Source organism: Simochromis diagramma, unplaced genomic scaffold, assembly GCF_900408965.1.
Source record: "Simochromis diagramma unplaced genomic scaffold, fSimDia1.1 OVJJ01000685.1, whole genome shotgun sequence".
Classification (NCBI taxonomy): domain Eukaryota; kingdom Metazoa; phylum Chordata; class Actinopteri; order Cichliformes; family Cichlidae; genus Simochromis; species Simochromis diagramma.
The window spans coordinates 8869606-8895576 of NW_024387477.1; the positions used below are offsets into that span (position 1 = coordinate 8869606).

A 25971-nucleotide genomic window follows, 5' to 3' on the forward strand; every position below is an offset into this window, starting at 1 on the left:
ATAAGTTGACTTGACAGTAAACAGCATGGTCTATCATGTATTTCCCCCTGTATCATTATTTCATTTCATTTTATTTTATCCAACCTCACTTAAAAACACTGATTCAGAAGCACAGGTGTTCTGTGAAATACACCTCCCCCCCCCCCTCCACATAAGTACACATGACATGAAAAAAACCCACATGTTTGATGTTATGCTCAATAAAAAAGCCCAGCTACATGATAGGAACCTTGTGATATGACATCATATGCGGGATTTTAACCACGCACTAGCTTAAAACTTGACAGATTATAGATGGTGATTACAGAGGTTCTGATTTTCCTCTTTCATGATGAAATGTACCACTGATATAGAAGTGCATTAGAAGTATATATGCATAAATACTTCTTATACATTTGCCACTGTCCAAGTGAACACAGCCCAGTCTTATAAGACTGATAAAAGTTTTTTTCAACTATATTTACTTTCCTTTGTGTGTTTTTTTTTTATCTTCTTTTTGCATTATTAAGGCAAATAATTCCCATAGTGTTTCGAAACAGACTGAATTTTTTTTTCTCTTGCAAAGATTGAAATCTTTTTTACTCTACGCCGAGAAATTGATTTAAAAGCCAAACTCTTCTGTTTTTTATGAAGAAACAGTGCACCTCCTAGTGGTGAGATTAGAGAAACGCACCTGTAGCCTGGAGTGTCGAGCACAAAAGTCATATTAAAACCAACAGCCACAAAACCACATGCTGAGGGTGAATCGGACGGACTAGACGTGCAATAACCGAACAATCGGGATTTTTCTCACCACTAAACTGTGCTGTTTCAGTCTTTCCTCACTCTAGAGGTTTTAGAATTGGACTTGGTCCTTTATCTATGACTAAAAAAATCTGTTATTTTGGAAAACATAATGTACAAGGTCTATAATTTTAAGGCAGAACTGGAAGAGGAGATGTAGCATCAGTTACCTCTCATCATCCCACTAAAACCTAATGGGATGGGGAGAAGCACAGATGTAAATACTTAATGTCCCACGTCAATGGTTAATTAATAGTTTTGATGAATCAAAACACCACAAACTACAAAAAAGATTAAAGATCCACCTGAAGCAATCTTTACTAGCAGGTTTATTTTGCACAGATGTGTATGGGGTTGTATTTATGATATCTGTCCCTCCTCGGGTTTTCATGTATCAAATGTGCACAGAAATATATTTTCCCTATTTGTTAAACTGGCATTGAATTTGCTTTGAATTTGTTTTTCTGCTTAACTGAGTTTATTACAGTTTCGAGAACAAGATAAAAGGATAAAATAAAGTAAAGAAAGTAAAAGAGAAGTTGACTTTGAGTTCAAGAATCATTTCGACACAAAAAGGAAGTGATGAAAATGACAGGAAACCTTGCACTTTAAAAACTGATGCTGCAGAAGTTCTTCCGCGGTTTATCTTGTTCATCAGCGCATCAGCTCTGTGGTATCACCGTCAAGTTTCAGGGAAAATATGAAGATAATAAAAGACTCCGAGGAAGTTATTAAAATTATTGTCCCGCTTGTTTATGCCTTTGTTAAGGTGTACTGTGGATTTCAGCCTGACGATTCATATCATAAGCTAAACGAAGTGCTTTATGTGTTAATGCATAAAAAAAGATAACATGTTTTGAAAGGAAGGGAAACTGAAAAAGCATCAGATGCACAGACTGTGGTGTAATATGAGCAAAAGACTCATTTTCCTCTCTCTGTCAGCAGATGTGGTTTTACTTCTGTTCTTTGAGACCAGCTGTGGAAGATTGCACTGCGTAAGCGAGTTTCATTCACTGGTAAAGAAAGATGAGAATGATCTTTCACAGGACGCTCTGTAATTACGGAACAAGGTCTCGCAAGTTTGAACAGAGTAAGAGACCAAATAACAACACCTTAAGGTCGCTGTGTGCATGCAGCGTTAGAATCAGAGGGTAAAGTGTGACTTTAATCATCGTAATAATAAAGGCCTTTATGTCAGTGTGAGTTCAGCCCGTGCTGTTCTTCACACCACAGGAAGACAGAGGACAGAGCAGTCAGAAAGACTGACTAAAAACTGATCAAGTATTCTGTTAGTTATTTAAATCATAGTTTAATAGTCATAAAAAAAAAATCATTCAGTCTAAACCATGTAAGAGATCACCCTCTGCTTATGATTTCACATGAAAGAGACATACAAGTAAAAAAAAGGCTGTAAAACAACACATAAAGGAAGTGGATGGAAAATATGTTGACTTTCAAAATCAGAGCACAGTGGCAGATCATTAGCACTTTGAAGGTAAAAGAGGAGAAGTTCACTGGATCAAAAATGAACACTGTTACAGATGAACATGTTTAAAAATACAGTACATAATGTTGTTTGGCCACTTCTGCTGTGTTGGGCCTAAGTTTCAGACCCGTGAGGCCCAGCGACGCTCTTCCTCGGCCCATTTAACAGGCTCTGTCATGCTTCACCTTCTGCAGCCTCTTTTCCATCCAAGCGTGTTGAGTCTCGCGGTGTTAGATCCTCTTGTTGATTCTTTTGAAGGTTACACCCTTCTCTCCTGGAGTTACGCAAGTCTGCATACGCAAAAAAGAGAAAAAAAAAGAGGATTAAAGATAATCTGGTATTAAAAGAGCAAATGGATTTATTTAAGGGATTATTAATCTCATTCAAAAAGTGCAGTGAATAAGTGGCTTCTTCTCCTACCATTACTAGCTTGTCATCAACGATCTCTGCTGTGAAGAGGTACTGAGGGAACTGACATGAAATCTTGTTGCCTTCCATAGTTACAGGCGCCTTAAGAAAAATATCGTGGAGCTTTGGTTACATGAAGGTTTCATTAAAAGTTGTGAACACTGTCAGCTGCAAATCCTAAGTTTCCTCTGTGCATTTTAGTTCCTCACCTTGAATTTGGATCCTGTCATCGTCGTCAGCTCACATTCTTGACCAACAATAAATGTATTGGACCAGGTCCAGTTCGGGATGGTTTGTGTCCAGGTGAAGTTATTCCCGTCTTGCACCACTTCAGTCACCGTCTTGTGGTCTGTCTTGGCATTTTGAAGACCTGTGAACAAGCGGGTTATATCCCAGAGCAAGAAGTCCAACAAAGTGTAAACAAATGATGCCTGACATTAGTTCATTTGTGGCTTAAAAAAAAAAAAGTATCCTCATACCAACTGCTTCCAGAAAATCCTCATAATTCTCTTGACTCTCAAGCTCATATTTCCCACTGAACCCCATGATGCCAAAAGAGCAGAAATAAAAAAAGGGAAGGAGTTCTTGAGTCGAGAAAGGAGTGGCCTGCTCCCGATGAACCACCTTTCTGTTCCTTTCCACTTACACGTTTCTCACAATGTGTCACCCCCACACGTGGTATTTTTCCTAAGACTAGTGTCACAAGCTGCAAAGTATGTCCACGCTCCTGCCTGTATCAGGTTTTTCCAGCCCTTCGCTGATGTAAAAAAGGACATCTGCATGTTTGAACATGTGGTGTAGTAAAATAGAAGATAAACACAGTATGTCCTAATGCCAGCATCATGTCAAAGGAGGTCGTTCAGGTGAGGTTAAGCAGTTTACACCAGAAAAGAACTTCCTTCAAATGAAAGTAGAAGCTATTGTTTTGTGGATTTATTGAGAAATAATGGAAAAAAAACTGTGTGTCATTCCCTCTTGCTCTCTTCCTGCTTTCCTATCTGATCTCTACTGCTGTGCTGTGAAAAAAAGCATGTTTGGTGGCTAAAAACAGCAAAAAAGTGAAATCCAATTCCACAGAACAAGTAATATATATTTTTTTATATCACCGTTAAGTATAAAAGGAAGATGCCAGAATATTCACACCTGAGACTGAATATGTGACATTTTTCTGAAAAAGATTTATTAAAATGAATAAAAAGAAATATGCAAGACGTTTGCACATTTCTGTTGGTGCTTGCAGTCAGGAAGGTATTTAATCTTGAAAGGAGGTGAAAATAAGGTGAAAACAAGGCTGCTGAATAAGATGTTAAAGCCCTCTCACCTGAATGTGTTAAATCTTGGACCTTTGCGAGAGCAATGGCTTCATTTCAGCTGGTAATAAAGAGTGAAACGCAATGCTAATTTATCTCCTCCTCTGCTACCTGCAACTCTTTGTAAGCTCCACTCACCTTCCACTCTGAAGCAGAATAAACAGCTGGTCTCTCTCGAAGTGCTGAATGTACTGTGTTGTACTAAGTGGTAAAATCCATGTAAATTATTAGCATTTTTTTAAAATTACAAAGTAAAATCTCTTTGTTATCTTGTTATTTTTAAACAGCTTCTTATGTGGATTGTATAGATTCTTTAAATATAATGTGTTTTATGATGTGTTGGTGATCTATAGACATGCTGGTGGGTGGATATTGTTGATATTATTGAGGCACGCTAATTGCTCAATTTTTATTTTATCCATCCAGCCAGCCAGCCAGCCAGCCAGCTTCTTCTCTTATCCAGTTCAGGCCTGCAGAGCAAGGAGCCGGAGCCTATCCCAGTTTTTGGGAAAGGTGCAGGGTATGCCAGGATGCTGTGACGTGACAATACAAACCACCACTTTACCCTTATTACAAATCAAACAGTGTAACTGTGTGTCTTTGTACCTGTAATGAATCACAGACAAAGCCTGTTTTGAATCGTTATTGGAAAGGACCAACGACTGTCAAGGAAAGTTCCAGGAAGTGTGACTTTATGAAATACATAAAGGACAAAATAAAAATGTGGATTTTGCATCTTTTAGTAGATAAAAATTTAACTGCTGGATCATTTTTGCTGCTAATGTAATAGAGTATGAGAAGCAGATAAATTAACATAATAAATCTTTAAATATGTGTAATGATTACTTGTATGTGTTGAATTATTTGACAAAAGTGCAGACAACCCCCTGAGTTCTGTGTTAGTTTTTGTTCTTGAGGTTTTTTTTTTGCACTTTTCTGATCTTCTTCATGTTTCTGTCTCCAGTATTGGATCCTCTCTTTTATATCTTCTTAAAAAAATCTGATTTATCACACTCTTAATTGGTAGTTGGTGATTAATACTTTAATAACAACCGATCATGAGCTGTGTTTACGTTAACTATCTATATAATGAGGAAAACCTTTTTTTTTTTAAATCTAACAAACACCATCTGCTTCTGCTTCTATCATCAGACTGATGTTAACACCTCGGATAATACCTGAGAGAGCTCTTTGTTTGCCAGAGCAAAGTGAGAAATGAAGAGTTGGCCTTGAAGCAGAATTCAAGCAACGTTCTACTTTTATTTATTCATCACATTTCTACAAACACAAAGAAGATGATATGGGATGATTGTGTGCACAGCAGATAAAACAGGTTATACTTTATTTCCACAATATACCATAAAGATACCAAGTGACTGCAACAGAACAGTGATCGTTTGTCTTTCCACGCTTTTTACACGACTCGGGTTCTTCGACACGTTCGCTCTTGTACAGAGCAGATGTGGAGTTGTAACTGAAAGGGAGTGAGAGGCTGTGCTGGATGGAGGTCCTTTCAGTCTTTTCTCCTAGAGTCTGAATAAAAAAAACATGCATGCACAGATTTGTGTCCAGTCCCAAGAGGGCAGCAAATACTGTGTCAGAGCTGTTACTGTCTACTGAAAGAAACTCTACTTTCAATCTCAGTTACAGCAACATGGAACAACATACCTGTGATACAGCAGCATAGTCAGTACTCTTCACCTTACATTGACAGCTTATGACAATGATAATCCACTGACTGATGAATGATCATGGGATCATGTACAGTGAAGCCTGTGAAACCCTACTTCCCTGCTCTGTTTGTTACTGTGATCCCTATAAGGAATGAACCAGTAAGTCTCATCTTAGTACGACGAATGAGTCACACTTTGTCAACAGGCACAATAAGGTCTTTGTTGACCCCTCCCTTATCTTTATTCTTCACAAAGGAGAAAGAGAAAACTCCTCCTGTAGTTTCCTCAGCGGTTCTCCCTCCTCTCAGAGCTGTCAGCTGGCAATCGATGGGGCTGCCGGGCAGCAGGTTGGGGGTGGAGGGAGTCGGGGTGGTAGCTCCCCAGATGTATAATGCTTCCCCCTCAGGGCAAGGCGGCAGACCCTTACTCAGGTAACTCGGGCTCGGGCTGGCTGAGGACGGCAGAGTACGCTGGCTTCCGTTCAGACAGCCGGAGTTGTGGTCCGTTGAGTTTTTGCGTGAGTTTCCAGAGGAGCTGAAGGTGGAGGAACGGTAATTATACTCTCTCCAGCCGGGACGTTTGCGCTGGTGACACTGGCATTTCAGGATCCGGATGAAAGCCAGCTTGAACTCGCGGTTGTAGCAGGGGTAGATGATGGGGTTCAGGCAGCTGTTGAAGTAACCAAGCCAGAAGATTACTTTGAAGAGGGATTCAGGTGGCCGCAGGTGCACATTAAAGGACCCTGGGACAGCAGGGGGTAAAAAGAGAAGCTGCTCTTAGTCATGAATAGTAAGCATGGTTGATGTAGTCGCCTACACATTCTACACATTCACCAATACAACAAGTGAAAGAGCCTTTTTCGATCCAGGGAGGAGACACAAACTGGGATCTGACAGAATCTGCTAAATCAAACATGTGGAGCTACCGGCCTTCGGGGCCCTTTGTGAATAAGAGAGCAGCGGCTCTGTGCAGAAATCCTAATTTCTTCTGTTCTTTGGCTATTTCACATAAAACTAACATCAATCCTTCTATTTTCTTTCTCTTATCCAGTCAGTAATGCGGGGTGGTGGAGGGGTTGGAGTCCAGAGGCCCCATTATAGCTAGCTAGCTTCTTGGCTAACACATAGACAACCATTCACATTCACACCTAAGGCCAATTTAGAACGGCCAGTTTAAATAACCTAATGTACTGATAACTCAGGTGATACCGTGTGATTAGGAGCTAAAATGGGTGCCTACCACTTTAAGGATGTTAATGCAATCACAGCAGCGGTTTAATGACTTGAGGGGCGTGGCCTAAGTAGACGGCAGTGTCATGGTTTTCTGACCTGTACACCAGTAAGTTCTTATTTTTGATTATATCTAAATGGAATTCAATATTACCTCTTTAGTTTGTAAAAGATAAATAAACCGTCAAATCCTAATTCAAGTGAAATCGATTTTTCTATATAAGAACATGTGTCAGCCATAAACTCTTTTATTACCCTACACATATTCTAACGTCTCAGTTTTCACTATTTTCCCTGAGCTTTTTAACTTGTTTGTATGCAAGGCCGTCAATTAAATCTCAGAAAACCAGCCTGCACAGTACAAATGGAGCCAATTAGCTGAGTTCCTGACTGTTAGACTCCAATTAAGTAACGCTTATCCTAATAATAAAATAATGTTAAAAATAATGTTGTTAACTAGACTTTGATTGTTACTGTAAAAACAAACTATCAAAAATCTCTGATATAATTCAGATTTGAAAACTTGGGTCTTTAAATAACTGATTTATTTTCAGAGATATGCGTGTTCACCTTGTTACACTTTCTGCAACTCCTTCTCGCCTTGCAGTGGCAGTGCAAGAGTCTCTGGATGTTGCCAAGGCTTAACTGACAATTGTCTACACTTCCAGAGGTGTGGGTAAAGGCATGGCTGAGGATAGGTTGGGGGAGATGACACTTCTTCTCTTCAATTGCTCTCTGGGATTTTTTTTTTTAAGTTGATGTCCCATCCATCCTCTTCCATTTATCCTTCTCAGGGTTCTGTTGAGGTTATTAAATGATTTATAATAAAAACAATGCTTCTGCAAACTCTGGTGTCAATCTCCACTTTATGAACAAGTCTCTCTTGTAGATGAGACATTAGGTCTCAATGGGACTACCTATACAAAAAAGGTTAAATAAAAATAATAAATAAAAACGTTGTGGCTTTTGAGCCGGATTGAAACAGCTTTTTTAATTTAAAGTTTGATCTGATGGCTAGAGTAATTCAACAGTTAACATACTAAAAGTGTTGTTTACTCAAAGACCTTACTCATTTTAGGTAGTATCATGTGTTCTCACTGTTTCACCAGCAGAGATTCAGGGTTCATGACAAGCTAAGCTACTCGCCTTCTGACTCAACCTCCACACTCGAAACACAGTCGTGAAAGTTGACCTTTTCACCTGAAGCATCCGAAGCTGAGATTCCAACGACCTTGTACATGTCGGAAAAAATGTGTATTAAGTTGTGCTAAAGAAATGTTTTCACCAAATGACTCATGAATAAGCATGCAGTCCTGAGCTACATTTATACTGAGCAATGATATGCTCATTTTTGCTAAATTTGAGGATTGAATCTCTCCTGTGAAAGTCAGCAGAGGTTATTTATATATTATGTAAGGGAATATGGAAGTGTACTATGGCACCTCAGAGTCATCTGGAGGCTGAATAAATGTAACTGACAGAAAGTGATCAACATTGATCAATTACAGCCATTTAATCAGGTCGTTTTAAGATCATTTTATACTCATTACACATTACTGAGACTTCCTGGTTTAGTTATCCTTTATTGATGTTGCATCATATCCAACAGGTGGCAGCACTGATTAAGATAAACAGGGTTTTTTTTACTCTTAGACCGTTTGCAGTCTCCAGATGAGGATGTGAAGACAGTTAGTTCCATATGTTATTCATCATTACAGAAAACCTTGTATTTAGGAAGGCCTTCACAAGCAGATAATGTGTTTCCTTAAAAAGAAAAAACCCAAAACAAAGTAAAACAATACACTTGATCAAGAAAGCAGAAAAGGTGAGCTGACCCTGAATTCCCTTTTAGATAAATACACCATGGGAGAGACGAGCTGGTCTGAAAAGGGGGGAAAAAAGGTTGAAGTGAAATGACAGTTTGTCCTGTCAGAGGTTATAGTTATAGTTATAGTTACACTAGCAACACAAGTGTCTCCTTTCCGCACGGTGCCTAGTGGCCTTGTCTGTGTTTACACAGGTAACATGGCTGAAGCTGTGCAGACGTGATCGTTGGTCAGACTCGACACGAAAAACGAAATGGCATCATTCTGAAAGAGTATGAGGCAAGTTTGTCATGTATGATAATGAGTGGATCTGGGCTGGGTTAAATTGCATTAATCTACCCCCCGTGGTGCTTTTTGTCCTACTGTGGCTGAGCTTAAATACAGGAAGGATATCTTACAAGCTAATGAGGTGAGAGGGGAAGCCTGAAGACTAAAATAGGGGATTAATAAGCACAGCACAGCGTGATTAGTGTGAAACAGACACATTGTGCGTATGCGCGCGTGTTTGTGTGTAGGCTGATGTGAGTAAAACAACGTTTCTTTACACCAGCCCACATTCCTAAATTGATATCACATTCCTGGATAGGCTGAGGATGCACCACGATCTCAGGCTTTCAAGTGTGAAATTACCTCTGACAACCAGAGACACCTCAGCTTACTTCTTCATGAAAATCAGATCAACAGCTTTAACGATTACTCTAAGCTGTACAAGGTGCATTATACACAACACAGCCAAAGGGTGAACTGACGCAGGTACTCGGGTCAAAAGCACACTTCGATTTTGACGTCGCAATAACATGAGAGAGTGGAACCAGCCGTGATTTTTCCAAAACACACACACGTACACGTACACTCTGCTCTGGACAATTTGTAATGTTGATGAAAGTGATTGTTTGACAATATGAGGAAATGTCGCTTTCAGCTTTCATCCTAATGAGTGGCTCCAAGTACTAGAAGCTGTCTCTCTCTCTCTCTCTGTGTGTGTGTGTGTGTGGTAGCTAGACTGTGAGATAAAACTAGAGAATGCTGTCTGAATGAGTCTTGGCCCCATAAACTCCAGATGAATCGGTGTCTTCTTGGTGGCTGGTATTTTCACATGCTATTTTACCCTCTGCTCGGCCACTTAAATGTGATTACATAACTGTGTGAGCTATGAGCGTGATTGGGATACAGAGGAGGGGATTTGGTGAATTAAAATACGGTCATTCCTTCGTTTCTCTCCATGTCTGTCTCTCTCCATTCATCTCCATTTGTCAGTCTGTTTCTCTGTGTAGTAGCTGGCTGCAAATCAAAAGGATTTGACTGCCTGCATCACAACTCTGCTTATTCTTTCCTCACCCATAACCTTTTCAAACTGATCAACCCTGATTATTAAATATTTTGCGTGCTTACGTTCTGTAACGTCTCGGTTTGGGCGACAGTTGTATAAATCTACACCACGTGCGTCTGGATTGGACACCGAGAGCAGCATCCACACAGGCAAAACAGATACGAAGCACCGTCTCCATCCTCGGAAACCCCCTTTAACAACATCCCGATCATCCCACAGAGAGTATAAGTTGGGACCCTGCCATCATGTTCCCGTGTCTCCTTTCAACACAAACGTGGGATAAAAGTGTAGGAAGCGCTGGCTGACAGCAGACCTTCCAGTGTCCAGACATGGTTCATGTTTGTGTGTTTAAGTTCTGTGTGAACGTGGTCCATTTTTGTCCTCTTTCAAGTGTTTATGTTTAAAAGCTATAGTATAAACGGCAGAGGAGGCGATGGGCTCAGCCCTGGGACAATAGTATACAGATAAACGTGGGCGGGTTGCGGCCTCACCCTTTCTGTTAATAGAAATGTTTGCACCTCCTTCCTGAGGACAGGCACACGCATATTTCACTCTGAAACACAGGAACATCTTAACAAAACATGGCATCCTGTTATTCTAACTAATTGAAGTAGTGATGCCTATTCTGTGCCATGTACACACACACACACACACACACACACACACACAATCTGCTCTCACACATCCTGTTTCATAACACAGCAGTAAATATGATTAATATGTCTTGATCTGAGAGGACACGAGCATTATTGCCCTCTCGCATTGCTTTCAATGAAAACCGTAGCGTGAAGCTATTTTTGGAAAATTGAGCTGACATCCCAGAGACCCCTCGTCTTCACCCCGATACCCCGTGGCACCTCCTGCTCTGCTCTGCCACCTCCTTTCTTTTTCATTGCTTTGACACTTAGCTCTCTAATTATTTTTCCTTCTCAAAAAAGCATTTGAGTTAACCCTGGAGCGCACAGGCGGGCCAGCTCAGCGGCCTTAAAAGCCAAAGAAGCTGTCTGAGAATCCCACAGAATTAACTGTTTCTGCTCAAAAAATGAGGAAACAACACCTCAGGTGTTGGATTCTCTCACATTTAGACACGCTGCTTGCACCACTTGTTCGATGCGAGGCCTTCACAGGACATTAGTGCCTATGCTGGCTGTGACAGAGCTGTGGGAAAATATGTGCAATGAAGCACTAAAAACTTTTCTTTGGATGAGCGCAGAGATGAGGACAAGTGTGAGGATAACAGTCGATCTGGTTCTAAAATATATTTATTTGTGTGTATATTTATTTAAAGTTAAACATTTTTTCCCCTTTAATAACAATATGAAGAAACCTTTTCTTCATTTATGTCTATGCAGGCCTGAAAAGTCAATTAACTGATTAGTCGCTGGAGCAAAAATTAATTAGTAACCTCGCTGATAACTCAGAATTACTTTCAGTTATTTAGCAAGCAATTCAATATGAGCTGCACTCGTTTTACTCATGTGGGCAAATTGACTTTTGTTGTTTCAGTAAATCTTGTAGATTTTGTAGATTTTAATTGTTTATGAACAAGATAAACACATGAAAATGTCTAATTAAGATGATAAAACTATGAAATTCATCTCATCACAGACATGAAATAAATAAATATTTGTAAACAATCATAAAATCTGCTTCTGTGCACAGTGGCCTTGGAACACTTTAATTTGCATGTGAACCCATGTTGCTATAGCTTTTGCTGCAGAGTTGCCTTAAGCTATTATCTTGCATGTGTTATATGAGTCCTGCTTAAGGGACACATGAGATTTGAAAGGTCAGTGTCAGTGTAAATATATAGTTATCAACAGTAAAAGTACATCATGGAGTGTACTGGCTGCCCTACTGCACCTCTCACCCTATGACAGCTGGGATAGGCTCCAGCCCCCAGTGCAAACCTGGACTGGATGGATGGATGGATATAATCTAACTTAGATATTTGGATGAAAATGAGTCTTTAGGGAAAAATAAAACACCATGAAACAAAATTAAAAGACTGGAAATCGGCTTCAGTCTGGGTCAGTTTGTCAGATGAGTCAACACAACAAGCATCAGGAGGCACTGGTGCACATGATTAATGGAAGTGGGACGTTTACATGACTGTAAAATTGCCTTTACAAATTGTTGTGTTTGCACTGTAGTGCCTACTCTGAACTTCTTAAATCTTGTTCCCGAAAAATCAAAATCAGAATCAAATAAACTTTGGAAACTTGCTGAAGCCAACCTGAAGTGAACGCAAGCTTTACATTTTTAAAGAGAAACAGCCAGACTAATAGGCTGATACATTCAAAGTTTAGGTATGATGCTTTTACCGACAAATATGCAGATACTGAAAGTTCACAGCAAGTGTGTGTTAGATTTTGGACCGCTTTTCGTCCAAAGTAGCTGGCTTGGAGTACACTAACTTAAAAAAAATTTGACGTCGTGTTTATAATCCTGAGGTTTTTGCTCCAAGTTAAAGGCGTAAAAGGAAAAAGGACACTTTAAAACCTGAAAAGGAATGACTCAAACTGTGGGAACCGTTGCTGCCTGCTTGCCATTTATGTACAATGACAAAAAAATAAACTCCACAGTAATAACAGACGTTGCGTAAGATAGGTGAGACCTGTAGCTAAGGGACAGTTCACATAATTCTTCACAGGTTAAAACTTGATGGATCTGAGGTTGCAGTGGCTCCTTTTGACCAGCCTCACTTTGATCTCTGAAAGCTTTTAATTGTTTAAAAAGCTGCAGTGATGGATGAGGCAGAAGCATCTGCAGCCACGCTGACACAATCGCTCAAGACACAAACGAGCATAACTTGCAATGCATTCACATAAACACGGATAAATATTTCATCATCCATCCACTGCACACCAGCACACACACACGCACACGCGCGCACACATCACCAACCACATGAGTTACAATACGAATCAGTGGCAGTGTGCAGAGGAAGGAGCAGGATAATAACAAGTGTGAAACAGGAAATCCCACTCTGTGGGTGGAGGCTCGGATCGACACGGGGATAGTGCCGCTGTCCTATCAGACTTAAGACGTGAGTCACACCAGAGAGCAGAGAGCAGGACAAACTTTAACTTCAAAACAACATCTCCCACAAATCTGCATCTGAAAATAGAGGTGCCTCAGGGCCCTGGTTCAGCTCCCTGGGTTGAGCAGGCGACCCAGGCTAACGCAGAGGTTTGAATCCGCCCCGAGGCCTTTTACTGCTTTTCTCCCCCTGCTTTCCTGCCTTCTCTAGACTGTCCCAACACAATAAAAGCTAAACAAAATAAAGGCTAAAATAAAATATGTTAAAAAGAAAGGGAGCTCGGTGCCCAGCTTTGACATGACTATATAGTAGCACCATTCTATGCCAGAGTACTCTCTCTGTGGATGCTTTTATGAATCTCTTAAGCCACTTAAAGTGGGCAGTAAATAAAGCTGCATGGTGCTTTGTCGCAATGTATCAGTATTCTACACCAGAGACTGTAAAGAGAAACTTGGGGGCTGGTTTTTGGCAGTGTCTAAAGAGGGTCCTTCTGAAGTCCACCCCTGAATGTAGGCGTAGAAGCCTCTCAGAACTGCAAATTCAGAACTTTGTAAAATCACATTTGGTATGTACATTCGGTATCTCATCCAGGATGCCTTGGGGAAAAATAATCCCTGCCATGTAGCACTGCATAGTGATCCTGCCTCAGGCACGCGTGTGTGTGTGTGTGTGTGTGTGTGAGAGGACGTGATGAGCTGCAGCTTGAAGCCAGGTGCATAAACACACTCCCTTATAACGACGCTAAATGAACACATGCAGACACATGGCTGCACACAAACATATACATATAGCCCACGGTGCCCCCGTGGGGTTAATCCCCACACATTCAGACCATCCGGCCCATTCTTGAATACAGCGCTTGTTTTTCAGTGAGGCCGTTTCCCCCTCCCCTCCCAAATGCCACTGCTAAACAAAGACTTGATGTTTTCTCAGCCTGCAATACATTGCTTCATTTCCACTGCAGTTTTTTAAACATTCATGGCAGAGTGCTGTTGAATGCTCGCCAGCGCCAGTGGCATCATAAGGGAGCCTCAGCAGGCTCCACAGGCTTCTGAAATGACTGACCAGAGCAGAGAGAGGCCACCTACCACTCACAGTGTATTTAGTGCAACATCAAATCAGACACTGAATTATGCTGAAAATATTTGGATGAGCTCTCAGTGAATTCCACTTCCTTGAAATGTTTTGGCGTTTCCAATGGGGCCCTGATTTCAGAGACAGTGACAGGAAAGAGAAAAGGAAAATGGTGAACTTTTAACTTTGCAACATAAACAGAGGCTTAGGCCAGATCAATGATATAGATAGAGCAGATAGATTCATTCATTCTGCGTCACATATTGCTACAAGATAGGGGGTTTTACTTCAACAGTAATGGCTAAACCCGTAGAGCCCACCGAGACGTTTAATGACAGCAGAGCAACCCAGGAGATTCTGTGTGCGGCAGATATGATTTGCAATGCCTGCAGCAGCGTTTAACAGCAACAGTTTAGCTTCCCAGAGACATTTATGTGACTGAGATGTATTTTCTGCAGGCTGTTTTTGACCAATTACATATCTGTTTTTAAACTGGCTTCCAGGGGGAACAAAGGTTGTCGATGTCTTTTTGCAAATTGCTTCATGTAAAAAAAAAAAAAAAAAAAAAAAAAAAAAAGTATAGTCGTGGGGCGTACAAAAGACCCCCACTGAGTGACGTACTGAACCTACCTATGGGTAAGGCGAGAAAGAAGGGCAGCCAGCAAAGGGTAAACATGCCGACCACAACTCCCAAAGTTTTAGCTGCTTTCTTCTCCCGGGAGAATTTCAGCAGTTTCACCGTGAGCGAACTTCTAGCCTGGTTCGCGCGACCCTTCCCCGTGCCAGAGCTGCCGGGATCCTCGTGCACCTGAGATCCCTTGTGGATCCTGAGGGTCAACTCGCTGGAGTTCATCCTCTCCCGCATCACACCTGCCTCCAGGTTCTTAGTGGTCCTTTTGGCGACTATGTACACACGGCAGTACATGGCGAGGATGACGGCGAGCGGGATGTAGAAGGAGCCGAGGGACGAGAAGAGGGCGTAGAACGGCTCCTCGGTGATGGGACATATCGTGTCGTCCGGCGACGGTGGCTGCTTCCACCCGAGCAGAGGGCCGATGGAGATGACCACCGACAGCGCCCAGACCCCAAGCATGGCCAGCAGAGCCCGCTTCTCCGTCACGATACCCGGGTACTGCAGCGGGTGGCTCACTCCAATGTAGCGGTCAATAGATATTACGCACAGGCTCATGATGGACGCGGTGCAGCACAGCACATCCACCGCCGCCCAAATGTCACAGAAGATCCTGCCGAACACCCAGTAGTCCAGGATCTCCAGGGTGGCGGACACGGGCAGCACGGTGGTGCCCAGCAGCAGGTCGGCGATGGCCAGGTTGATGATGAAGTAGTTGGTGGGGATCCGCAGGTGCCTGTTGCACACCACAGCGAGGATTACAAGGATGTTGCCCGCAATGGCAAACACGATGAAAGCCCCGAGTACCAAGCCGAGCGGGATGGCTCGGGTGAGGTCCATCTCGCTGCGCACCGTATGGTTACCCCCAGAGCTGTTAGTGAAATTGAACTGGGAAGACGCCCCGTCGAGTTTCGAGGAACCATTTTTCCACAAGTCTGTGACATTGTCAATGCTCAGACTCATTTTGACTCACAAAGTCCTCCATAGCAGGCTCCAGACCACTTGTAGCTTTAAAGAAAGGGCTTTAACACAAACTGCCAAAACGGTCTATGTGCGCATGGCTCACTGCGCTTCTTCGAGTTCGCTTCCAAACGTTTTATCAGAGAAAAGCGATCATTGTGCAGCCGTACGTTCCCCATGCAGTCCGTCTCCCCCCACTCTCCTGAGAGGTTAGTGGAGAAGTGAGGGGGGCAGCAGTCATCTCCTGCCTCCTCTCCTCCGCACACAGCGTTGCCATATACTGACCAAACATACCTAAATACGCGCTTATGAAGTGCGCGTGACGCACTGCACGAAGAGCAGTGATTGCGCAGAATACGCACATAGTGTCGTTGCTTCATTTTCTTTCTTTCTTTCTTTTGACTTTGCAGGACGCAGTGAGGAATCGCGCTTTTTGGGTGAAGCACTTCATTGGTGTCCGATTTATTTTTCCCCACTGTGGGAGGGTGCTTAACTGGGCATTTACAAGTTCCACAACCACATAACTTTGTGAGAGTAAACCTCGTTGGTGCAGTTTTTTTTTTAAAGGTACTTCTAGCTTGCTTGGCGGTACGCTGGTAAAAAAAGTGTTTTGTTGACAGAGAAAATAATGACACAATTTTAAGCCAAGGTGTCCTGACTGTAAGAGATGCTCAGTTTCAGTGCGGTAAATATTCAGGATGTTCCAGTAGTCAGCTTAGATGGTTAAGCCTTCAACTTCAAACCGATTAAGTTCAAACGTAGATTACACATCACATACAATCCTCTCTCATATGACAGGTACCTCTCGTGAATTATATTCCTATTTTGGTAAAATGCAAGAGTTCCTCAGAGTAATCTCATCTTGGGTATACCGTATAAGTTAGGAAGAAGTGGCAGGCTTAATGGACTGGCACATGCGCATTCCAGAGACAGGTTCCTCTCTTAGAAGCACTTTATAAAAAGGCCAACCACTATGGGTCTAATTTCCACAAAAGTAAATGTTTTTTTTTTTCATGTTTATTGAATTACAAAGAATATATATGTACCTACAAATAATTACCAGTACATAAACTAGAATATAAAAGCAAAAATTTAAGGTTTACAGGAAAGAAGAAAAACAAAACAACCCAGCAGAACTTTAAAATAATGTCCCACTATTAATAATCAGCAAGGAGTCAAAAAGTGATTAATTTATAATTTATATGGCATTACTCCTCCTTAGTATACCATTTATAAATAAAAATATATGTTCACGATTATAACTACAGCACTGACTGTAGTCATAAATAATAATAAATACAGATATAAACATATCTGTATTTATAAATGATATATTAAGATGGAGTAAATATAAATGACGAATTACACACTCAGTATTAGCTTTCTAAATCTTAATAGTGTGACATTATTATAAAGTGCTACCAATAATTCTGCTGTAATTTTAGTAGTGAGTTACTTCCATGTATTTATAACATAAAATCAAACAATATTTCCCCCAATGTATTCTGTAAATACTTATTCACAACATAAAGAAAGGAAATATTGTTTGTTTTCATGTTAAAATGCATCAGATTTACACCCTATTTAAAATTTCTTTCCTGGAAGAAAATAACTGAGGTTACTCATTACTTAAACACTGTCAGATTAATTACTTCTTCTTTCCTGCAAAATCTTGAATATTTACTCCCTTATCCAAGTGTGTGTATTTGTAGGTAACTATAATTACATTTTTAATGTCAGATAAAATGTAATAACATTCCTTTCAGTTTTAGGGAAATCGCACCTTTAATCATGGGCATTATTATAAAGTGCTGCTGAGCTGTTTAACTATTTATGCTACACAGGCAGCTGACAAACACACAAAGGTGTCCTCTGATAAACCTGAAGTTACATGCTTTACGATTTGGTGCTCTGCAAAGTTGGCTTTTATTCACAGACCAGATTGTTTGAAAGAATTTGTCATGTTTAATATTTTCGGGAAACAACACACACATGACCTGCAGCAACGACCTGAGTGGTCTCCTTTGGACAAACTAATAAATACAGGTTAGACCAAAAGTATGTGACTAATTTAATATAAATTATGTCAAAAGTGCTGAAAATAAATTCTCCACTGTGATGTCATAGTGTCAAACATTTTCATAAAGATAGTCATGAAATATGCAGGACTCATGAAGTAAAATGTGTTTCTTTTTCTTCTTTTCTACTGATATACCAAATAAAACTCGCATAATTTCTGAACTGAGCATTAAGAGGTTCTTCATGACTAATATGTGAAGTGACTGCTTCCACCTCCTGCATATTCACAAGGCTTAATAGCATCCATCTCTTTAGAGTAGAAAAAAAATGCAAAATAATCCGAGAGTGAAAAGAAAAGTAAAAGCATTTAATGGTTTTGGATATGACGATTTCAAGGCCAAAATTGTTTCTCTGAAAAACAACCCGAGTGGAATTTATTTTCCCGCTAAAAGGAGAGAAATAACTTGCTCTCCAGACTGGTTTATCTCGACATTTTAAACAAATAAGGAAGTGAAACACGTAGACCTGCATTCGTTGATCTCGTCCTGCAGGTTTCTCCATGTTTTTCAGGGCACAGTCACTACTTGTTTATGTTCCTCTCAGTGCACTTACACCAAATATGTGCCAAGAAGATTATTTATCATTTAAATCTAAACCAATTCACAGCATCAGTGAACACAGAGCGCTTTCATTCCTGTCAAGTCCTAAAGATTCTAAGTTTATGAGCTTAATTTTTTATTAAGTGTAAGAACGATCAGTTATCCTGATAGAGCTCATAACAGAAGCTAGTGTTCAGTCCCCCCGCTATGTGACCAAGGCTTTAAACAGCCTTGGTCTTATCAATGTTTGAAAGTTAGAAGGTCAAAACATTTAAGTCGCCCAACACAAATAAATAAATGAAAAGAGTTCATGAAGCACTTTTTCAGCTAAATCAGGGCTCAGAAAGACTCCCAACTAAAAACCAAGAGGCTTCTTTACCACGAGGAGCAACATTCCTTCAGAGGAGGATTAGGAATTAGCCTCTCAATCCTTCAGCAGGCACCAGAGTACTTAAGTATTATGTGCATCTTCCTTAAAAGAGGAATCATCTGGAATTATCTCAAATAGTATCTATGACTGGATTTTACTGCGTTTCACTGACCATTTCGCTTGATTGAATACACTGAGCCTGCAGATAACATAAAAGCTGCTCAGCGTACTGCCAAGTGCCCCGGGTGAGCAAAACCTTTAGTATCATTTGCTGAAAATTCGACTTCAGCAGGAGCATCCTCCTTTCGTTTTATGTGCTTCTGTGGTGAGATTTGCCTCAATTTCAAGAGGATCACTTTTTCTTCTTGGCAGGAAAAACAATATAAATCTTGAATTACATAAGACAAGGAGCAATTTGCCTTCTTTTGTACAGACAGGCTTCTAGTTGTGCGCAGCATTTTGTTATTATTTTAATCTATTTAACATGAATCAAATGAGATTAAGAAAGTAGACAGTAGATAAAAACATACCCACATTTATTTTCCGCATTTATTTTGTTCTGAAACGTCAAAGATTTATGTAGTGTTTGCACAATCCTGTTTCTCCAAGTTATATTTTAAGGACTGATTGTCAAACACGAATGCGAGAAGGAGGCTTTGCTTGAAACTGACATCTCTGTGGAGAGCTGCGTCCCTCTTTGACCTTGTGCTGCTCCTCTTCAAAAACCTGACCTCTAAGTGACGTGGTGGCGGAAAAGCTGTGGACGCTCACACCATATGTTCAGTATTATGCAGTCCAATAAAAGAGAACAACCCAAACACACGGTACTGGTTTAGGATCAGCACAGCGTGACCTGTGAAAATAGACAAACAGACACACGCATACAGTTTTTACTTATGTAAGAAAGTTTCTTATTTCCCAGGATTCTCTCCTTATGCTTGCTGTGGATGTTTTTATACCATCGATAGGCACGCAGATGCCAGCTGGTAGTGAAGCCCCCACATACACTTAATCTATAGCTGCCCACCTGGTTGAGTGGGCTTCTGTAGTTTAGTCACGTAGCCTCTCCCAGACCATATATGGGTGATGTTGTGTAATACTCAGAGACATTGAAAATACTTTTTTTGTTGTTGTATAACTGGGCTTTCAGATTAGTAGCATGATTTTTTGGAATGACCATAAATAGACTCGAGGAGCCGAGATTCAGAGACAGAAAATGCGATCTGCTCTTCCAGGATTGTCACTCTTTTCTTCGAGCATCCATCTCATACAGAGATGTTTTTTTCTTTTCTTGGTCATCAAAGTAATGAATAGCCAAGAACACAGGCTCCTGCTCTATTGTAAAATAAATCAGGCTTGGATATTCAGCGGATGCTAGCTTTAGAATAATGTTATTAAAAAGTATCAATTAGTGGGAAAAAAGTTATTTCTTTTCCATATTTAAACACTGATTTTCGGAAAACTTGCAATATCAAAAAAGCAGATGGCAGCAACCCAGCACATATAGCCATGCAGACATGGCCACAACTATCTGTCAAAGTTCAAAAATCAGAATGGGGAAGAAAGGTGATTTAACTGGTTTTAAACTGGTGGTTGTTGGTGCCAGAGTGGGCTGTTCTGAGTATTTCAGAAACTGCTGGGATTTTCCCACACAATCATCTCCTGAAAAATAGAAAATATCCAGTGAGTGACAGCTCACTGGGTGAAAATGCCTTGTTGATGTCAGATTAGAGGGGACTGGCCAGACTCCTTTGAACTGATAGGAAGGCAACATTATTTTTGCAGCCAAGGTGTGCAGAAGAGCATCTCTGAGTGCACAACATTCTGAATCTTGAAACAATACAGCAGCAGGAGACCACACCAGTGAACACTCCTCTCAGCTAAGAACATCAAACTGAGGATTACACTTTGGGAAAGTTTGGGAAAATGGTCTCATGGTAGGTCAGAATTTTTCTTTTCTCCCTGTTTCCTTTCCTTATGAACGACCTCCTGACAGCCACTCTTCCACTGAGACCATTTCTGATGAGGCTTCAGTGAACAGTAGATGGGTTAATCGAGGCGCCACATGCATCTCTCAGGTCCTGTGTCAGGTCTTTGCTATATTTTTTCCTATTTCTTAAGGGCATGACTTTCAGATATTGTACATCTACTGTAGATAGTTTTTTAGGCCTGCCAATTCTCCTTTTGTCCTCCACTTTGTTCAGTTTCCTAAAAGTTTAAAGACACACTAATGGCTCTTTTGGAATAACCTTGTTGGTGCTAAAAATAAAATTTTATGACTGTCAGACTGTGTTATCTTCTTCACACATTCAGCTAAAGAACAAATTATATGCTGTTGCAACAGGCTGCTAGTAACAAAGTGCCTTAAGATACAATTTACAAGAAATCACAACCATTTCTTCATAATTTAGGAACAGTTGGGGATGTTTTATAGTGATGTCTAACATATTGTATATAGGACTATAGAGCGAGCATGAAAGAAGCAAAATGAGAAAAACAGAAAGCAAACTGAACAAAACATAGCCATTAGTGTTATCGCACTCACTCAGTAAGCATCACATCAGTGGCTTCCTCCTTAACTGACTGAAGCCAGAATCATCCATCAGGCCGCAGCGGTGGCTCGGGGAACAATCCTCCACCTGGATAACTGCATGTGGTTAAAGTGGTGCTTTCTCTGTAGGTACAAGCTTTGTGGAAACAAATGACAATCTGAAAGCGAGGCTGGATTTAGGCTTTGTTATCATTAGTTTCAGGTAGAAAAGACCAAACATAACTATAGAAGTGAAAATGCTGCTTTTAATTAAACCAGAAACCCTCACAGCTTCACTAATAAATGATTTTTACATCAATAATGCAGCAAAGGGCTGCTTGCTGTGGTGAACCACTCCTGAGGTACCCTGAGGTCTGTCAGCCATTTCAGATGGTATTGGCATATTAATTTGCTTCTATCAGTTGTTTTTATCCTCATTGCCAATCCACTGCTTCCATTGCCAACGAGTTGGCAGTTATCATGTCATTCAGTGTTTTTTTGTTTCACCCTGCTGAATGGAAGTTATGTGCTCAGTTATATCAGGTTAAAATAGCAACAAAATTCTGCATTTAAGGCTGGAGGATTGGCAGATTTAAAGTCTTTTGGACTTAAAATAATTACACTATGATTTGTTTTCAAGTGCTGGCTAATAAGGATTAGGAAAAAGTAATTCCCAGTCAGTGGAACCATACAGTTTTCATAGGGAAAGCCAGGCTGAGACCATCTCCTTACTTTATTTTTCACTGTAGGAAAAATATTTTTGGTCATGCAGATAGAAGTGCACTTTGAACTTCCTATCTATAACAGGCTTTAAAAAAGACTTTCAACTGATTAAAAAAAAATATCAAATTTCTCCCTTTCATTGTTGCTAGAGTTCATAATAACTGGATGCCAATTTATAGGCCGGTCGTGTGGAGAAATAATTCCTCCTTTTTGAGATGGTTGTTACTGGCTTAACTCCAGCAGCTTAAACCGTTGTGTGGTCCCCTAATGAGCTGTGTGCAGTAGCCAGACTTTAGGCACTGCTGGCCACCACTAGCTTTGAGATCACACTGTGCAAACCACACGTTACCACACATCTCTGGCTACCTTACCATGATGATTACCACTAGAAATTATGCCCTTCTTCTCACATGACCACTAGTCACCATAATCTTTATAATCTGTGTTGGATTACAACAATATACTGACCCTGATAGAAGGTAGTGAGGATGACTTTTGATACAAAACGATCATTCGCTGGGTTGAAATTGTCAGAATGGTGCTTCTGTGGTGCTTTCAAGTGTCTCCCAGTGTCCGATTATCAAATAAAGCTTTCCATATGTATCATACTTTGAACAATAAAAGTTTCTTAAAACAACTTCTCTAAAGGGAGGTCCCATCTGGGTTTGTTCAGAGGAGCAGACGATTCACACCTCAGCTCATACACGTGACAGCCATAAACGTCTGGTAGCACATTTCCCATGAACCACAGCACAGAAGCTAAACCCACACTGGCTTTAATGTTTTCATTTCCCTGGCAACAGACATCTGGGGCAACTGATTAATGTTTCTAATTCAAGATAACATGAAATATTTGGGCAAAATACCCATATGTCTGTCCTGGTCTCCTACGATTGTCACTGTAAATGGGAAACAGTTAAAATGCCCTTTGAGACTTATTTATGGATAAATGAAAGCGGGGAAGGAAAAGAATGTATCAGCTGAAGCTACTCAGAACAATTCAGCCTTATTTTCTTGTGTCTGACATACTCCACTGGATGTCTATACAAAAAAGTCCAGACATGGACCAAATCTTTTCACCTAAAAAGAAAAAAAAAAAAAAAAAGAAAAAGAGTAGTAGCTATTTCCTCTCCCAATAAGTCAAACTGCTGATTTTAGAAGTTTGGCAATGTTTCATGAATGCCTTTCTGCCCAAACTGCTTTCTGCTGCAAATTGAAATACCTGCAGAGACGGTGGATATTAAGAATGCAGCCGTGACAAGCCGCAATATAATTTAATATGCTTTACAATGTGTGCACTGCACATTGCCTACCCAGCTCCCTTACCGTGTCCTGCTGGAATTTATGTCTGAACAGCAACCAGACATCTTCCCTGCATATTTGCACTCCTTCTCCAGTTTCTGGGTTGCATCAGTTGCATTGCAGTAGCGTTTAAAGGAGAACAGTAATGGCGAGAATAATGTTGTATTTGGTTTGAAGTAGCGGGATTTATAGTATTCTTGTCAGTAAAAGTTTTTCATTGTAATAATGAGGTGCTTTCGGTGGAATGGTGGAAAAACCGTGAAACCATATGCACTTCAGAGTCAGGTGGTTTTAACATTAACTGCTCTGTACCACAGACAGAGAAGTATCCAACACATACTTCACCATTTGTCATGCTTTTCTTTTTTGTTCTCATTATTTTATTTTTATAATTATTGCAACACTGAACTTGAATCTAAGTGTGCTGCTGCGGTTGGTTCTAATATTGCTGGCTGCTGTGCGGTGTCATTACCTGTTGGTTACACTGTAACATGAACTTCCTCTGCTAACGAAATCGAGCCTGTTGACACAGCAACTGTTATCAGTCCGATCAGACTGATTCATTTGTTTTTGTCTAATGTGAATCGAAGCAGTTTAAACTATTTGAAAATTGCTCTCGCACTTGTGGATCTTGGATCGGCGCTGTACAATAATTTAAGGACAACAAGATCCCGGTGGTTACATCACAGCTTCGAGGTGGCTCAGCAGCAGGCATCAGTCACTACAGACTAATGAAAAGGGAAGAAAACGGATTTCATCAATGCTGCTCAGCTGCCAGTTTGCCAGAGGAGACTAAACTGTTTTGGCTGCACAAAAGAACAGATGAATAGCCCTTTCTCTTGCTTGTAAAAAGCCCAGCACATGATTGAGTTTATCTGGTAGAAGATACATGGAAACACTATCTTTTGGCTCAGCATCTCTCTGACATTCACTTTATCTGCTTCCACCTCTCTCTGCCTCTCTTTCGAGTCGTTATACGTTATAATCCCTGCCCACACAGTTACGGTCACAATGACTGCCTGTACAGTAGCATAAACCATACAACGGGACATTTATTGATACGGGATCTGCTCTACTGGAAATGCACAGCTGGCAAAGAAGCGATTTCCTCTCTAAGTGTAAAAACTGCAAGTCTTGCACTATCTTAAGTGCTATTTATATTTGAAAAAATCCCCCCTAAACTGCAGCCAATGAAGGTAGGAATGGATCACTTGAATTTGATAAAAGCCTGTACAGTTTCTGGCTGAAATGCTCAAGCCTGCAAAATCAGTGCTAGTGCAAGTTGTTTGACAAAGACAAAAGACCCTACTGTAGTTGGGTTGTCAGAAGGTGAGTTCATCAGAGTGGATTCCTGGCCAATGATGCTTAAGGCTGGAAATGGCCTGGCAGGAGCCCAGGCCGTACATACAGCCTGAGTGCTGCTGAGTGGACACTTTAGCAATGCGGTGAGATCCGACCATTAGATGATTGCCTCTGTGGTTTTGTGAAGGGGGTGAGACTTGTTATGTCTTTAAAGTTTCCTCTGAAGGATCACGATGAGGTCTTTGATCTACTCTGGAAAATCTTAAAAACGACTCTGGCACGATATGGAAAAAAACACTAGTGATCTCTCATTGCAGACTTAAACGAGCGATGCCTTTAGGCAATTCTTTAGTTTATGGTATGTAAATTAAATTGCAGCTTTATTTCCCCATAAAAAAAAGCATCTAGTCTCTTTTTACTCTGGCATGCCGTTTCACCTCCGCTTTGCAAAGACGTGACAATACACTCTGTCAATAAGCCTGTTTGTGGCATTCTCATCGTATTAAAACCTGTATTGTAGTAATCTGGTAAACAAAAAGCCTCTGTTCTCAACATCATTATTCCAGGAATACCAGCAATCCATGTGAAGGCACCATGTTACTGCACCTGGAAATGGACGTAAGTAGCAATTTGTTGATGTGGAATTGTCTTTCAAATTCAAAAGAAAGTGCAAGTATTTGTCATTAGAATTTAAGATTGATTGTCACTTTGGCACAAGTTGTGATTAAAGAGTATGTAAGACTACAAATGTGTTAAGTGTGTGGTGTGCATTCTTTTTTTTTGTCATTGTGGAAAAAAATGGAGCTGACAAACTAATATTGACATGTGAATAAAAAGCAATCAGATAAATTATAGTGTTTCAGTTTTCTTTGTTCGTCCATCCTGCAGCTGATGCAACTGGAATCACAGTTACAATAAATTCAAATCTTTACTGCGCTGTTTGATTCACTTATGGTCCTCATTTCCGGCTTCGGCCTGTGCCTCAGTACATCAAGGAAATTAAAAGGGCAAGAAAAGGGAACGGAAACCTTTGTGAATCGATTGCTGAATGATAAGGACATCTCTGTACGCTAATCAACTGTGGGGCTGCAAACTAAATCTAAACTTGGCGCTGGACCATTAAAGTTAAATGAATTGCTGTCAGTAAAAGCCACTCATTTAAGTTATGCACTCACAATATATCAAGGAAATGTTTAGGTTGTCTTGCTTGTCTGGTATAGAGAGAGTAGAATCAATAAGTTCAATAGGAGAAACAAAGATAAAGTTTAGATAAAGTGACACTTTCTTGGTGAGCTGCACACCTTTCCTGACAGGTTATGGATTATTTTATACAGTATTGAACACAGGTGATATACTGGGAAATTTAAACCACA

General features: G+C 40.5%; 2 protein-coding genes across 3 annotated transcripts; both read right to left on the minus strand.

The window, feature by feature from the left end:
* Positions 1–1927: 1927 nt before the first annotated feature.
* Positions 1928–3295, minus strand: LOC120724008 (gastrotropin-like). Its single transcript, XM_040015911.1, has 4 exons — positions 3157–3295; positions 2887–3047; positions 2690–2779; positions 1928–2559 (listed from the first exon to the last, which is right to left on the minus strand). Exons 1-4 carry the CDS (start codon positions 3221–3223, stop codon positions 2500–2502), a joined length of 378 nt encoding a protein of 125 aa, XP_039871845.1. The 5' UTR covers positions 3224–3295; the 3' UTR covers positions 1928–2499.
* A 1932-nt stretch (positions 3296–5227) lies between these two features.
* LOC120724005 (alpha-1A adrenergic receptor-like) lies at positions 5228–16065 on the minus strand. Of its 2 annotated transcripts, XR_005693847.1 has the most exons (3): positions 14793–16065; positions 5656–6402; positions 5228–5520 (listed from the first exon to the last, which is right to left on the minus strand). XR_005693847.1 is itself a non-coding variant. In XM_040015908.1 (2 exons), the coding sequence occupies exons 1-2, from the start codon at positions 15754–15756 to the stop codon at positions 5849–5851; spliced, it is 1518 nt and encodes a 505-aa protein (XP_039871842.1). In that variant the 5' UTR covers positions 15757–16065; the 3' UTR covers positions 5228–5848. The 2 variants fall into 2 exon arrangements, 1 of the variants encoding a protein (XP_039871842.1); XM_040015908.1 differs by having other exon boundaries at positions 5228–6402.
* Between the last annotated feature and the right edge of the window lie 9906 nt (positions 16066–25971).

What these genes read in the sequence shown, in the direction of transcription:
- LOC120724005 (XM_040015908.1), bottom strand. Translation starts at nt 15,756, where the DNA reads ATGAGTCTGAGCATTGACAATGTCACAGACTTGTGGAAAAATGGTTCC. An exon ending in CTTTCTCGCCTTACCCATAG is followed by an intron (nt 6,403 to 14,792) that starts GTAGGTTCAGTA and finishes CTGCTGTCCCAG; the next exon opens with GGTCCTTTAATGTGCACCTG.
- LOC120724008 (XM_040015911.1), bottom strand. Translation starts at nt 3,223, where the DNA reads ATGGGGTTCAGTGGGAAATATGAGCTTGAGAGTCAAGAGAATTATGAG. An exon ending in GGATTTTCTGGAAGCAGTTG is followed by an intron (nt 3,048 to 3,156) that starts GTATGAGGATAC and finishes GCTTGTTCACAG; the next exon opens with GTCTTCAAAATGCCAAGACA. An exon ending in TTGATGACAAGCTAGTAATG is followed by an intron (nt 2,560 to 2,689) that starts GTAGGAGAAGAA and finishes TTGCGTATGCAG; the next exon opens with ACTTGCGTAACTCCAGGAGA.